Genomic DNA, 15,522 nt, shown 5'->3' with positions numbered 1-15,522 from the left:
ATATTTTTTCATATAAATACCTTGTTAAAACTGTACAGCACACATAAATAATATCACCAATCTAGAAAGCTAACAGTGGAAACTGAAGACCAAAATATAAATGATTAGGGGACTAACAAGGAATTGAAGGGCTTTCTTCTTCTAACCCCTCTTTCCATTTTCAGACAGCACCCATAGCCTCTCCCCATTTCCTGCTTCCTTTTCTCATTCCTATCCACTAGTCCAACTACTTTTATCTGGCCCTCTGTCTTCAGCTTTTCCTTTTTCCCTACCCATGGGGAATCTTCTCAAGAAAAAGTCTGGCCTAGTGGCCACCAATGCTAGACTGGGTGTTCTGGCTGCTCTTCTGTCCTTCTCACCTATTAAGCTCCTCAAGTCTCCTTCCCCACTTCTAGGAAAGTTCTGGTCAAGCCACATGACAACTGGAGCTGAGCCAGCTTGAACAGTGGTTGAGTCCAAGTAGATACAGTGGCTAAAGCCAGTTTCATGGTACCTACAGGTTGGTGGCTGCTGATTCCTGGACAGGCTGAGTTGTGTGAGTACTGAGTTTTGGGTAGCTTGTCTATTGCAAATCCTCCTCCATCAGACATGACAGTGGAGAGGAGGATAGCACCTCCTCGGGGAGTTTTTTAACTTCACAGTTCACTTGTGACCTCCACTTTGCTCTACAGAAGCCAAGTCTTGACAGTATTGTTATGGTTGCCTAGCAACCCCCTCAAGAGCCGCAAATAATTCAGTGGCCATTTTTGTATGTTAAATTAACTTGCCCTGTTTCTGTCATTTTGAGGAATTTTAATCCCAAGAGTGAGTGAGAGATAGAGAGATTAGAGATGCCAGTCTCCTGGTGGGACTTGGGGATCTCCCAAAAATACACCTCATATACAGATCACTTCTCCTGGCGAAAATGGCCACTTTGGAGGGTGGACTGTATAGCATCAGTGGCGTATCTACCTAGGGACAAGGGGTACCCCTTGTCCCCGGGCTCCACTCTTCTGGTCACGTGAGGGGCGCAAAATCAGCCCGCCACATGACCAGGAAGTCCTGCTGTCTTCTCGTTTTCATGTGCCCCAACCCCTTCCTGATCCCCAAGCCCCACCCCCCAGCCTCAGTGCTTATAAAAGAAGGTCTCCGAGGCCGGGACTGCATTCTCTTCTGGCCTGCCTGGAGGGGAGATCAGAAGAGACTGCAGGGCAAGTCTGGGGGGAGGTGGGCACCCTAGACCTTGCCCATGTCCATGGTGACATGGGCGGGGTCGAGGGCAGTGGGGGTGGAGCCTGGGGGCATCAAGGGCGGGGGGGGGCAGAGGCTGAGGGGGCATCCTGGAGACAATTTGTCTCCGGGCACCATTTACCCCTGGAACGCCTCTGTATAGCATTGTACCCCACTGAGGTCCCTGTGCTTTGCAGGCTCCATTCCCAAACCTCCAGGAGTTTCCCAACCTGGAACTGCCAACTCTACCTCCCCTGGTAAGGGCGTGGCATGCATGAGAAAAGAGGACAAAACATGCAACTAGTTTGTAAGTTCAGTCTGCCATCTTGAGAAGCCTGAACAATTGCAGAATAAAGGGAAGCATGAAACCTCCAGGTCTGAACATTTGTTTAGTGTTTGTTTAGATGGGGGGGGGGGGGTAACAATCTGATCCAAGCACTGAGAGATGGTCCTCCAAAGGCCTGGATGGAGTCTCAGAACTCAGAAGTACGTTGTCCTAAACCTAGGCTCAGGGAATCAATCAGAAATCCACACACATACCACTCCTCAGAGTGCACAGTTCTGGCCCCCAAGAAATGTTCTAGGAACTTACAGTGAAAAGATTGAAAAGGGATCCGACTTGGGTCCAATCAGAAATCCCTTGAAATATGATTCAATGGACAGCCCAAACACACCAAATTTTGATTGCAAAATCTGATCTAATCAGGATTCAATACTGCAAGTCTACTGGGGTCAAGAGGTTATATCACTTTTGAAGGAAGCTGTGGAATGTGTTCTTGTTCTTTAAAGTGGGCCAATTTGCAAATAGATTTCATATCCACTTCTTTATGCACACCATAAAAGGGCCTAGGCTAGGCCCTGAATCCTACCATGTATTGCTAAAAATGACTCTAAGGCAAAAGTTTACACAGCTGTCATTTGAATTGATGTCATGCTCCCTGCATTCAGCAAACATATGGCAAAGGGGGCAGTGAGAGGCAGCTAAGTTCCTCTGGCAATTTGCAGGACTGACTTTGCTACCTGATTCTGCCACATATTTAACAAACTCAGATCACACAAAATTAGCCTTAAAGCAGTTCAGTGTCATGACAATCTGGAATCCATTTCTGATGGCTGAAAAATATCTCCTTAATTTCCAGTTGACAAAAGCCCAGCAAACACAACTGAGGCTACGTTTTCTATTCTGATGGCTGAAATAACCTTAATTTCCAGTTGACAATAAGCCCAGTGAACACAACTGAGGCAAGTAAATTTTCTGTCCTTTCTTAAATAATTTCCTGAAGTGCTGTATCAAGTCGCAGTGGCTGGGCTGGGTTTTTCATTAAGGCTGCTCTTTTCTATGGACAAACAAACTCATCTTACTTTAGTATCAGCTTCCTGCTTTTAACCTTAGAGATATCATTAGGTGGAATTTGCTCCTTCTAATTGTAATTCTTCTTCTTCTTTTTGCAGACGTAACGCTTTATCCTTTTAAAACATTGTCACCTGTACAACAATAGGCAATATCCCCAAATTACACCCACTAACCATTTACTGTTTACTTTCTCTCTGTCTCTCTGTGGGCTTTTCCGCACAATTCATTTAAATTGATTTTAGGCAGGAAATCAAATGTTTCCTCCATGGACTTCCACATTGTTTGGACCAATTTCTTTTATTTCCAACCTCATAATGTTTTAAACGAATCCCCTTTCAAAACGATTTACTGGCTGAAACATTTTAAAAATGTCTTCAGTTGCTGTGCAGTCTATTAACGTGCTTTCCCAAGCTTCTCTGCTTCCCTGAACTTTCTCTTTTCTGAACTCACTCAGTCCTCCCTCAACTGTTTATTTGCAGCGTTTCTCTGTTTGTTCTTCGTACTTTTTTTTTGGGGGGGGGGGGTCATCATCTTCAAAGCAACAAATGTATCAGGAATATAGAATATAGCATGGCTGTGAAGCATTGAAGAAGAAGAAGAGTTTGGATTTATATCCCCCCTTTCTCTCCTGCAGGAGACTCAAAGGAGCTCACAATCTCCTTGCCCTTCCCCGCTCACAACAAACACCCTGTGAGGTAGGTGGGGCTGAGAGAGCTCCAAAGAGCTGTGACTAGCCCAAGGTCACCCTTGGTGTGTGTGGGAGTGCACAGGCTAATCTGAATTCCCCAGATAAGCTTCCACAGCTCAGGCGGCAGAGCTGGGAATCAAACCCGGTTCCTCCAGATTAGATATACAAGCTCTTAACCTCCTACGCCACTGCTTAACCTCCTACGCCACTGAAGCATCAATTCAACATAGAACTAAAAAAAGAGGGAAAATCACACAACGATAGACAGGAATAGCTTCAAGGGGGTGAATGTGAGCAAAAGAGGGGGATTGAAAATGTTTTACAAACTTTGAGGAAATTAGTGCAGAAAGGGGCTGTCTTTGACTGATACTTCACTTTCTAAATGCTCTGTGGCTTAGCTGGAGAATGTGCCTGCTGCAGGGATCTCACCCTGCTTGTAGTTCCCCACTGCTGCCCGGCTCTTTCCTTTGCTCGAATGGTTCCCCATAAGCCCGGGGCTTTCCTATAAGCACCACAAGCTCTTCTGTGGTCTCTTTCATGCATGTGCGGGCAGCCCCCCAAACGCTTATAAAATACGTGTAAGGTTTTACAGGTTTTAATAAGCACTAATGGATGTTGAACGGTATAGGGCCGCCCAATCTCATCTGATCTCGGAAGCTAAGCACGGTTGGTACTTGGATTGGGGACCACAAAGGAAGACTTTGCAGAGGAAGGGAATGGCAAACCTCTTCTGCTTAATCACTTGCTTTGAAAACCCTTGCAGGGGTTTTCAAGTAAGCTGCAACTTGGGAACACTTCACACACCCAAAATAAGCATTAAACTGACAAAAAGAGAGCATCCTACACTTGTTCCTTATCTCTGGGTTGAGTTTCCGTGCAAAGTTTCATAAAACTGATCCATAAGTTCATGTGAGGCTACCGCACAGGTAACAGCTATTTTTCTCTCCCAATTCCAATTGTGCTTTGGTGCTTTTCAGGTTTAATATAAAGGAAGGCGCTCTACATCCAGGCACACTGTCACACAGACAAACAGGCGAAATAAATTGGACAAAACAATAGACCTTAAAAGTCTTGCATACATGACAGATTGCTCAAAATAAATCCCAGTCATTTCCGTTCAATAGTACCCTGTCTTGTTGTCTTGTAATGGCTTATGGCCAGAGTGCTATGAACAATTTCCCACGTTACCAACAATATCTGCACATAAATATTTCAAGTCCCCAGTTGGTTTCAAGGAAGCAATTTTTTTTAATGAAGCTTGCAGATGAAGTTGGGCAAAAACTGACATCTGAATGTATTATATCTTTATAAAATCAGCACATTTGTTCAGGAAATACCTGCCATAAAGTGCAAGACAGGTTAGTGAAGTCATTAAAGGCAGAGAATTATTTCAGTGGTGTTACGATTTCATCTCTATGTGACAGATGGGACTAAAGGAATGGGTATAGTATGGCTGTGACTGGGGTATGCCAATTACTTTATTTGTATCTATAGAAAGTCACAAGAACAAAAAGTGAAACCAGGTAACCGAGGCCAAACTAAAGCCATGGGTAGTTTTCCTCCCCTCCCCTTTTCTTTTACAAAATTGAGTTGCAGTAAAGCAAAAGATCTGTGAAACAAGGGCCCCTTCCGCACACGCAAAATAATGCATTTTCAAACCACTTTCACAACTGTTTGCAAGTGGATTTTGCTATTCCGCACAGCTTCAAAGAGCACTGAAAGCAGTTTGAAAGTGCATTATTCTGCATGTGCGGAATGAGGGATTCAATTCTCTAGCAGTTTTTTTTAAACCAAAAATTGCCCTCTGGGACAAGTACTTTTTGGGAAAGGTAAGTTTTTAGGAGAAAACTGTAGGTTCACTGAGCAAAGAAGTCCATCCCAACATGTCAGCATATCATTGCACTCATGGTGGAATTTTCTAGAAAAAAAAACTCAGGGAAAAAATATTATAAAAGAGGGAGGACGGAGCTACTGAAAAAGCTATGGGAGAAATCACAGCCCACATATGAACAGAAGCCATAAAGGACGGAGGTCAATGCTGAGGAATATTATAGAATCATGGACCCCTTCCGCACATGCAGAATAATGCATCTTCAAACCACTTTCACAACTGTTTGCAAGTAGATTTTGCTATTCCGCACAGCTTCAGAGAGCACTGAAAGCAGTTTGAAAGTGCATTATTCTGCATGTGTGGAAGGAGCCATAGAGTTGGAAGGAGCCATACAGGCCATCTAGTCCAACTCGCTGCTCACTGTAGGATCAGCTGTAGAATCCCTGACAAGTGTTTGTCCACCTGCTGCTTGAAGACTGCCAGTGAGGAGGAGCTCACCTCCTTCCTAGCTAGCTGATTCCACTGCTGAATGACTGAAAAAAAAATACATGAGATCAAGAGGAAAGACGGGGATCATTAGGAAAGGAAATAAAACTGCAAAGATTGTCATGCCCTTATATAAAGCAGTGGTGCGACTGCACTTGGAGTACTGTGTCCAGTTCTGGTCGCCACATCTCAAAAAGGATATTGAGGAGATAGAAAAAGTGCAGAGAAGGGCAACAAGGATGATTGAGGGACTGGAGCACCTTCCCTATGAGGAGAGGCTGCAGCATTTGGGACTCTTTAGTTTGGAGAGGAGGCGGCTGAGGGGGGATATGATTGAAGTCTATAAAATTATGCATGGGGTAGAAAATGTTGACAGATAGAATTTTTTCTCTCTTTCTCACAATACTAGAACCAGGGGGCATTCATTGAAAATGCTGGGGGGAAGAATTAGGACTAATAAAAGGAAACACTTCTTCACGCAACGTGTGATTGGTGTTTGGAATATGCTGCCACAGGAGGTGGTGATGGCCACTAACCTGGATAGCTTTAAAAGGGGCTTGGACAGATTTATGGAGGAGAAGTCGATTTATGGCTACCAATCTTGATCCTCTTTGATCTGAGATTGCAAATGCCTTAGCAGACCAGGTGATCGGGAGCAACAGCCGCAGAAGGCCATTGCGTTCACATCCTACATGTGAGCTCCCAAAGGCACCTGGTGGGCCACTGCGAGTAGCAGAGAGCTGGACTAGATGGACTTTGGTCTGATCCAGCTGGCTTGTTCTTATGTTCTTATGTTCTTACGACGGGTAAGAATCCATCCTGTTTATCATTAAAAGCTGAAGTCTTTAAACTTCACAGCAATAGAGACTAGCTTGGAAATGTATGGGGCATGCTTGCTAAAACCTCAGGGGCTCTGAAACTGAAATCACTCTGTACAGTTCCTGGGTCTCTGCCCTTGCTACCATTTCTTATAATTTGCATCCACTGAACAACCTTATCCTTCAGAGGAACATGGGACTCACAAACAATGGGAGAGGCTTTCAGACCCTGACATTCTTCCAGTGATGTCATCAGGAGCACGAAAGGATATTTGAATGTATAGATTGAGGCTCATGAGGAAGAAGCTATTTATCCAGGTTTTTTTTGTATGTCAAACTCAATTCCCCCCCCCCCCCAAAAAAAAGGTTCTTCCAACATTGCTGCTAATTAAGCATTCCGAATCCCATCCGAACCATAATGACCACAGACTAATCTCAGCTGTTGAACGTAACGCAAAGTCAACTTCACCCAACCTACCTGATAACCAAATGTATTATTTTGTGATCCATGGCGTGGCACTCCAGGGTTTTCACATGCTGTGCGGCTTGGTTCTGAGACAGAGACAAAATTATGAAACAGATTTGAAATCTCAGTATGCATTTTAAGAGCATGACTCTGCAGCCAACTCTGCTCAAGCAGTATTCAGAAGAGTCAGAAGTTAAACCAAAGAGTCCATTCAGAATTTATATTATGTTTTGTCAACAGAACAATGACAGAAAGGAAATTAACTTAAGCAAGCCACTTGCAGCCTTGTGTTCACAAGTCAATCCATAGGACTGAACATTCCTACTGAAAAGTGGATCCAACTAAAACAAAGCAGATGAACACAAATTACAGAGAAGGAGCTCTGGTGAAGTAAGAGAGAGTCATAATAAACATTATTAAGTTGTAGCATCATAAATGTTTACTGCAGTATAAGCTTTTGTGACCCTGGCCTTGTTGGTCTAGGCTAGCCTACTCTTGTCAGATCTTGGAAGCTACGCGGTCCTGATTAATACTTACGCCAATATGTCTAGAGTTGTCAGGTAGAGGTAGTCTTCTGCCTTCGAAAACCTATGGGTTATCCATAAGTCGGCTGCAACTTAACAGCATTTTATACTGACAAGCTTTTGTGAGAAAGGATCTTCTTTATCAGAAATACATGAAAGACATACATGGACATTACTGACAGAAATCATATGATTTCTGTCAGTAATATCCACGTACTTCCTTCATGTGTTTTTGATGGATATATATACATACAATTCTCTCTCCAACCATAAACCCACCATTATTTTGTGTCCTCCTGCATCACAGAGAGGCACCATTATCTGAGTGTCTCCTATCCCCTTTATGGCCTTGATGATTTCTAATCTATACACATTTCACACAATATGCCAATGTTCTATATATGGAAGCCTGGATGCAAAGATCCTGCTACATGAATAGACAGAACTTTGGTTAATGCAGAAGTTCAATACCTCCCAAAAACTCTGCAGATTCTCATCCACTAAATAGATGTAGACAGAGTTTATATGAAGGAATGAGCAACTGTCCCTGCACAAAGAGAAGTAGTAAACTGTGCCCAGTGAAAACAGCAATAGCAATAAAAAAAAAAGCAACATGTAACGGAATATGACTAAGCCTATCATACCTATGCAACGGGGAGATGACCCACTCCATGTACCATCCGCTTGACATATCCGAGTACTAGACCCAACCAACACGAACGGAAGATTACAGTTGAAAGAGACTTCTGACTGGTATATGAAGCTCTTGCCTTCCCTTTTGCCTTGTGCAGGTACTCCTGGGTCGCCACAAAACTTTGCTGTAGGGTGAGATTACACAGAAAAATGCCTCTGGTTCCTTGTTTTTCTGAGCTTCATAATGCGTGAAGAACTTTAGCATGTGTGTGCAAACATGGTTCACAGTAAGGAAGGGGGCCATAGATCAGTGGTAGAACATCTTATTGGTATGCAGAAGGTCCCTGGTTCAATCCTCGTCATCTCAGTTGAAAGGACCAAGCAGTAGGTGATGTGGAAGACCTTGGAGAGCTACTGGCCAGTCTGATTACACAGCACCAAACTTGATGCACCAAAGATCTGATCCAATATAAGGCAGGTTCATGTGATCATGGACACGTGCTGGCAACAGAGCAAACTCTTCATTCCTGAACGACCAGCGTTGCACATTTTGTGTCAAGCTCATTTTTCAATGCTGCTTTGAATTAGCAATGCTGGAAACTTCCGAGAAACATTTTACAACATTCCTCGCACAAATGAATGCTAAGTACTCTGGGAGCTGAGTTACTTTTTAAAGGGAGAATTTGTCAAGAAATGCCATCGTTCTTTTAAGTATTTCTTTCCAGCCTTTCCCCAGCTACATGCTATTGTTGGATGCTTTGTGACTTCCTGTATGAATGGGGTAACCATGGAAACTGGAGACCACAGCAATTTGCATCAGTCTTATTTTACTCTAGAATGTGGAGGTATGCTGAGAAAACATTAGTCTTGGTTGCAAGCTTCATGTTCTAGGGTCCCATCTTTCCCCCGTAGAAGTTTGCAAGCTGCTATTTTTCAATGCATCCTGACTAGCCTGAAAGCAATAATTAATAATATTTCTGTTTCATGCTGATAGGCCTGGGAAACAGCAGGCATAGTTACTGATTTAGGAAGTGAGTTCAGCAATAGGGGAGAAAGGAGCCCAGGATGTGTAACAAAAGGGCTGAAAGGCACTGATTCACAATACTCCATACTAAATAGCCCTGGGAATGCAGCCAAGTGGAAGAAATAATGCCTGAGTTGGCATGTCCACAAATACAGCCATTGCTTCCCAGCAGCAATTCGGCTTGACTGCAGTAGCTGCAAAATACGCCACAGCATCCAGACAAATTGCTACCATGGAGCACCAATCAATGGCCACACCAATTAAAATATTACTGCCTTAATTTTCCATGTGATTGAATTCGTAGTCTGCTCAAGAAACAGCCAGGAAGTTTCTACATTGACCATATGTCTATGCTTAACACCCTCAATTTCATACTGATATAATCAAGTAGGGAGAGCCAACTCCATCCATCCATCCATCCATCCATCCATCCATCCATCCATCCATCCATCCATCCATCCATCCATCCATCCATCCATCCATCCATCCATCCATCCATCCATCCATCCATCCATCCATCCATCCATCCATCCATCCATCCATCCATCCATCCATCCATCCATCCATCCATCCATCCATCCATCCATCCATCCATCCATCCATCCATCCATCCATCCATTCATTCATTATTGTAGTGAAATTCGTCTGGGACTTGGATAGTGTGATGCGATGCAGTGGCCATACAATTCAGTATCAATGAGGGGGAAAATGATTTGAGGTTTGCTTCTGCCAAGAGAGTAATAAATAGTTACTCTCTTTTCAACTTCAGCCCTCTTCCCACTGTTATATGGGAATAGTAAAACTGACCTCAATTGCAGGGTACTTTAAATGGTTACTGAGATCATTCTTAAAAAAGATTCCAGCTCAGTTCATGCTAACCTAAGGTTAAATTAAGCTAACGGGGGTTACTGTGATTGAATGTAGGCAACTTCATCCAGGATATGAAACCATAATATGAAGTTGGGTTGTTAACTACAGTTAGTCTTCACTATGGTTTTGTGGGATGTACAAAGGTAGTCCTTCTTGTTCAATCCCATCATGCTCCTCAGCAGCTCTCACTGTAATTCAGGCTGGGAAACCAGGTGGGTATCTGTGACGGAGGCAGGGGAAAGACGGATGGTGAGGAAACCATCATTTGAAACGAGCATGAGCAAATCTGAAATTTGATCCAGATGCTAAAGTCTGATCTAGATGTGCTTGTGGGAGCTCCAGGGTATAGATGGAACTCCCGTGTTTCCAAGAAATATATGCATTGCTGCGTAAGCAGATATCCCCTTGAACTACAGTGAATATGGGAGTCAGTACCCATTTGGAAGTGACTTGATGGCACTTAACACACACACATTGGGAAGTCACTATGTACACGAGAGCCTTCAGTTATGACACAAGGTTGCTTTTGACAAAGTCAACTCAGAACAGTCCCATGGATGTAAGCAGATACAAGTTGTTGGTTGCTAGCTAAGGTAGCAATCCTAGGCACACACAATCCTACAGTAAACATGGCAGGATTAACTTCTGAGTCAGCATGCAATGGACGGGGCTGGCAAACTACACTAAATCCGTACTAAACTTCATCAGCGTAATACCATTCATACTTATAATGCTTCTCCTATGCCAATGTAGGCACAGCTCCATTTTCCTTTCTTGATAATCAAGTCCATTGAAATTCCTGTTTTAAAAGATTAGTATTTTTTTAAGAAGGGAGGGGAAACTCTGTGCAAGAACCCTCCTGTAAAGGGCTAGCATACATTTGTTATTGTAATGAAATCTGCAGCCGTGAAAAATCCATCAATGTCAGCACTTTTAAGATAATAAAAAAATTCTGTATAAAACAGGTAATTTAATACAATATTGGAACAGAAGTCCAATTGCCAGAGAGACAGCCAGGAGTCTGTTTTGCACTCCTGGCAGGCAAAGTCATTACTGATGTCAGCACGAATTCCGCCTGTGCACAAACCGCAGTTTTGAGCTTCCTTCTGGTGGCATTTTTGTCATATTTGTCAAAGTTGCTTTCAGCTGTACAAAATATGAGATGAACACTGTCATGGGTCTTTCTTCCTGTCTACACTATACTTAGAAGCTGGAAAACTCCCAGCTTGCAAAGGACAGAATATCAAAAGGCAACATTTTCCTTTTGTCTCAAATGAATTAAGGTACAGTACCATCTGATCGAGTCATTTCTCATTTATCTAGCATAGATAAGAATGGAAAGCACTACTTTCACCTGGGTCACAACACATAGAAAACCTGCTCTATTTACCTGAAAGAAGACTGTTTTTTCCCTCCATGTGTGCCATTTACAAAAAGAGGGGGCTATCTTAAATTTGGGAGGGAACCCCAATAACCCGATCTCAGAAACTAAGCCAGGTCAGTACTTGCAGAAGATGACAATTCCAAACCACTTCTCTTCCATTGAAAGCTCCTTGATGGGGTTGCTGTAAGTTGGCTGTGACTTGATGAACACACACACACGCATGCATGCACACACACACACGCACACGCACTCCTTAAATTTGCAAGGAAGTTGTAGTTATGCACAGCATTTTGAAAAAGAAATCCTGCTGTTTATAAGTTTAGAATCCTGTTGTTAATGGGGATTGTCTTATGTTCAGGGACTCTTTCTTTTTAGGAAATGTAGCACTGGAGTGGTAACACCATATAGCAGGTCCTGCAATTGTGCCCTCTCTCGGTCCCTTTCCTCAGTAGCCCAATTCTCTCCTCTGTATCCCATGGAGCTCTACTGTATTAATGCTGATTTCAGTTAACATTCACCAGGGTTCTCTTTTGGCCAGTATCTTACTAGCCAAATTATGGCGAGCTGAAACCACTGACTGGCACAAAGCACAAGTTACAACTGATCCCGATTACACATTTAACTGGGTTGCGGAAGGATGGTGAAGGCACGGCTCTGCAACCTGCTCCTTATTTCATATCAGCAGCTAACAGATCCTCATCATTACGTCGGTCTCTGCAGCAGCTCCAAGTAGGGGGGAGGTAATGGGAAGCATACACAGTGGCCCTCTGCTGCATTACCAAACATTTGTAAAAAGCTTTAATGAAAACACCTGTCAGAATAAAATGAAAACATCAAAGAACTACTTACGTAAACACTGAGGTACTTCTCCACTCCATGTTCCATTACCAACACAGGTCAAAACAGCAGGAAAAGACAGCTCATAGCCAGGTGAGCAGACATAGCTGATGCTAAAGCCCCAGTCAAAATTGGTTCCTTCCTGTCTTCCATTAGAGATTTGGGGTGGATTTGGACAGGTAACAGCTGCAACAACAATTACAATCATTAAGCACAGCAGCTGCAAGTGTCCCCTGTGCCTACAGATAGTAGGTGAACCATATGTGCTAATCTAACATTTGTGGAGGTCGGTATAGGAGGATCTCTCCCCCCACACACACTGTACCCATGTTTCTTTGCTGCTGCCTTCAGGATACACCATGATTACTACTTTTCATGACCTAAAACACATCCTGCAGTGGATGGAGAAGATACAGGTGTTAAAAACTCTGTCATCCCTCCCCATACAAAATTGACATATTTAACTTATATAAAACTCTATAAATAGACCAAGGTACTCTATAAATAGGTCAAGGTACATTGAAAAATCTTTCTATCACCATCAAGTTTTAAGAAAGGAAAAAAAAATAAGATAATCTTTAATTATGTTGATATTACTGGATGAATTACTGTTCATGTTCAAGCAGTCATACCTTTTTATATCCACTGAAGCCAATGGGTTTATAAGGGTGTAACTGTCCTTAGAGCTGCACTGTGAACTGCTCTAGAGCAGTACACATGGGGTGACTTAATGGACAGGTAGGGTGTTTAGGGAGATCAAGGCAAAAATATTGGCATGGTACAAATGCCGTGAAAGCAGAGGTGGAGGTAAATTAACAGCACGATCCTAAACAGAATTGTATGTGTGTAAAATGCCATCAACTTGCATCCAGTTTATGGAAACCCAGTAGGGTTTTCAAGGCAAGAGACTAACAAAGGTGGTTTGCCATTGCCTTCCTTTGCATAGTGACCCTTGGCGGTCTCCCATCCAGGTACTAACCTGGACCAATCCTGCTTTGTTTCTGAGATCTAATGAGATCAAGCAAGCCTGATCCATCAAAGTCAGGGCTAAGCAGGTTTGCAGCCTTCTAAATCCATTTACTGTGCAATCCAAAGGGTGGGGAGGGGGATGAGCTGCATGGAAAGTGGCAGAAGGGTAGCACTGGTGCCTGTGCCACAAGTGCTATATTTATACACTTATATACTTCTAAGCTCACTGTTCTAAATCAGGGGTCTGAAACCTATAGCCCTTCAGATGTTCATGGACTACGATTCCCATCAGTCCCTGACAGCATGGCTAATTGGCAGAGCTGATGGGAATCATGTTACATGAACATCTGGAGTAACATGGGTTGGAGACCCCTGATCTATATGAACCTAGAAAGGATAGGATCAGTGGTGGGATTCAAATAATTTAACAACCGGTTCTGGTGGTGGAGTTCAAATAGTTTAACAATTGGTTGTTTAAAAGCACCATTTTAACAACCGGTTCTGCTGAAGTGGTGCAAACCTGCTGAATTCCCCCACTGGATAGGATAGCACTGTAAGATTACATGAGAAACAATCAGGAAACAAAGAATTAGGAACATCAAAACCAAACTCAGCAGCAAGAGAGTTGGAGTCAATAAAGAGTGTAGCCCAGGGGTCTGCAACCTGCGGCTCTCCAGATGTCCATGGACTACAAATCCCATCAGCCCCTGCTGGCAGGGATTGATGGGAGTTGTAGTCCATGAACATCTGGAGAGCCGCAGGTTGCAGACCCCTGGTGTAGCCTTATACACCTTAGCCACACTCTTTATTCACTCTTGCTCATTTCTGTTTCACTCTGGCTTATTTATGTTACAATGCTCTTAATTCATCATTTCTTTAATTCATAAAAATGAACAGAAAATGTGCATGGGGATAGAAGAACAAAAGCTTCTATAAGGAGACTGTCTTCATAAAAATTTAATCCATCTACTGGTCATTTTACAATTAGATGAAATAAGAGGGCAAAACACTAAAAAGGCACAGGTAATTACCCACTAGACATAAAAGGAAGATTCAGATGTGCTAATGCACACATCTGCCTATTAATGTGAGTCTCATCTAAACACAGCACACAGGAGTTAAACTCACTGCTGTGTTACCTTCCATATTTTTCCTTCCAACCAAGCATATTTCTGATTATCAAAACTTGCCTTGGAGAACAGTGCAACTGCAACTTCCATTGCTTGGAGTGGACAGTATTTACAGAAGTCACGCACAGCTTACACATAACTGAAACATGCCAGTTACGAGCAGTCAATGCTTTGGGTACATTGTCTAGGTGCTAAAATAAACGAATAAAGAAGCCCACCCTTGATCTCCTTGTCTGCTGTTCCTTCTCCATATGTGAAGTCAAAATAGTACAACTTGCAAGGCTGAGAACTTGCATTGATTATACTGATTTATCAACTATGGTAACAATTAGACAATGAATCTGCAGAAGTATTGGAAGCGTTGGCTAACTTTTTGTGCTCTGTTATTAGCAAACAGTCTTAACTGTATTGGTAACTGTATTTATTATACTGTATTTTTTTCAATTATTTTTTCAATTATTAAAGGTTCATTATTATTAACTGACCCATTAAAGTGAACACATTTTCTCTTCATCTCTTACCCCAATGGTCGCCTAATTGAACAAAGGGGGGGTGTTCTGCTAAACTCCCCAACGTGATGTACAGAATCCTACCATGCACAAGGGATGTTCCTTGCATGTTGTAAGGCTATCTATCCTATGCTTATGACTAATGATGTGAAAAATGGAGTTTTCAATATACTTCTGCATACCAGGGGCCAGCAGCATGCAAGCCAGGGTCTGGTGTAGATAAGGACTGTCCCCAAGTTGTGACTATACTTTTGTATTTTATGCACTTTCAGGTGGGTATGAAGAGGTTCATTTATTTCTGGGTAATCCACTAGAAAACAGTGAGTCATGGACCTACACTGCAATGTTTCCATCTATGCTAGTAGTTAATTACTAAAATATATACTAGTATAGTTATATATAATACCAGCATGATGTAGTGGTTAAGAGTAGTGAACTTTTATGTGGAAACCTGGGATTGATTCTTTGTTTCTACTCATGAAGACTGCTGAGTGACCTTGATCTAGTCACAGTTCTCGGAGAACTCTCCCAGCCCTACCTACCCCACAAGGTGCCTGCAGTGGGAAGAGGAAGGGAAGGTGACTATAAACCACTTGTAGACACCTTCAAAGTACAAAAAAGGGATATAAAAACATTTTTTTTCTTATTATCATGGTTCCAGGCTGGATACTAGTGGCGATACAACTCTGATTCCTTCCACCTTTACTCACTAGCCACTATAGCAAATCACTAGAAACTCCCAAACTTCTTATCTTTCATCTTGTTTGGGGGATAGAGGGGAAAAACCTCC

General features: G+C 42.7%; 1 protein-coding gene across 1 annotated transcript in view; it reads right to left on the bottom strand.

Moving 5' to 3' along the window:
* CSMD3 (CUB and Sushi multiple domains 3) overlaps nt 1-15,522 on the bottom strand; it is a 751,931-nt gene that overhangs the window by 37,438 nt on the left and 698,971 nt on the right. The window contains exons 63-65 of the mRNA XM_048507427.1: nt 12,137-12,310; nt 8,021-8,194; nt 6,865-6,938 (exon numbers count right to left, since the gene is read on the bottom strand). Coding sequence (XP_048363384.1) covers nt 6,865-6,938; nt 8,021-8,194; nt 12,137-12,310 — 422 coding nt within the window. The remainder of the gene's footprint in view (nt 1-6,864; nt 6,939-8,020; nt 8,195-12,136; nt 12,311-15,522) is intronic.

The sequence above is a fragment of the Sphaerodactylus townsendi genome, linkage group LG09, assembly GCF_021028975.2.
Source record: "Sphaerodactylus townsendi isolate TG3544 linkage group LG09, MPM_Stown_v2.3, whole genome shotgun sequence".
NCBI lineage: Eukaryota > Metazoa > Chordata > Lepidosauria > Squamata > Sphaerodactylidae > Sphaerodactylus > Sphaerodactylus townsendi.
This window is presented reverse-complemented; position numbering and strand designations above follow the sequence as displayed.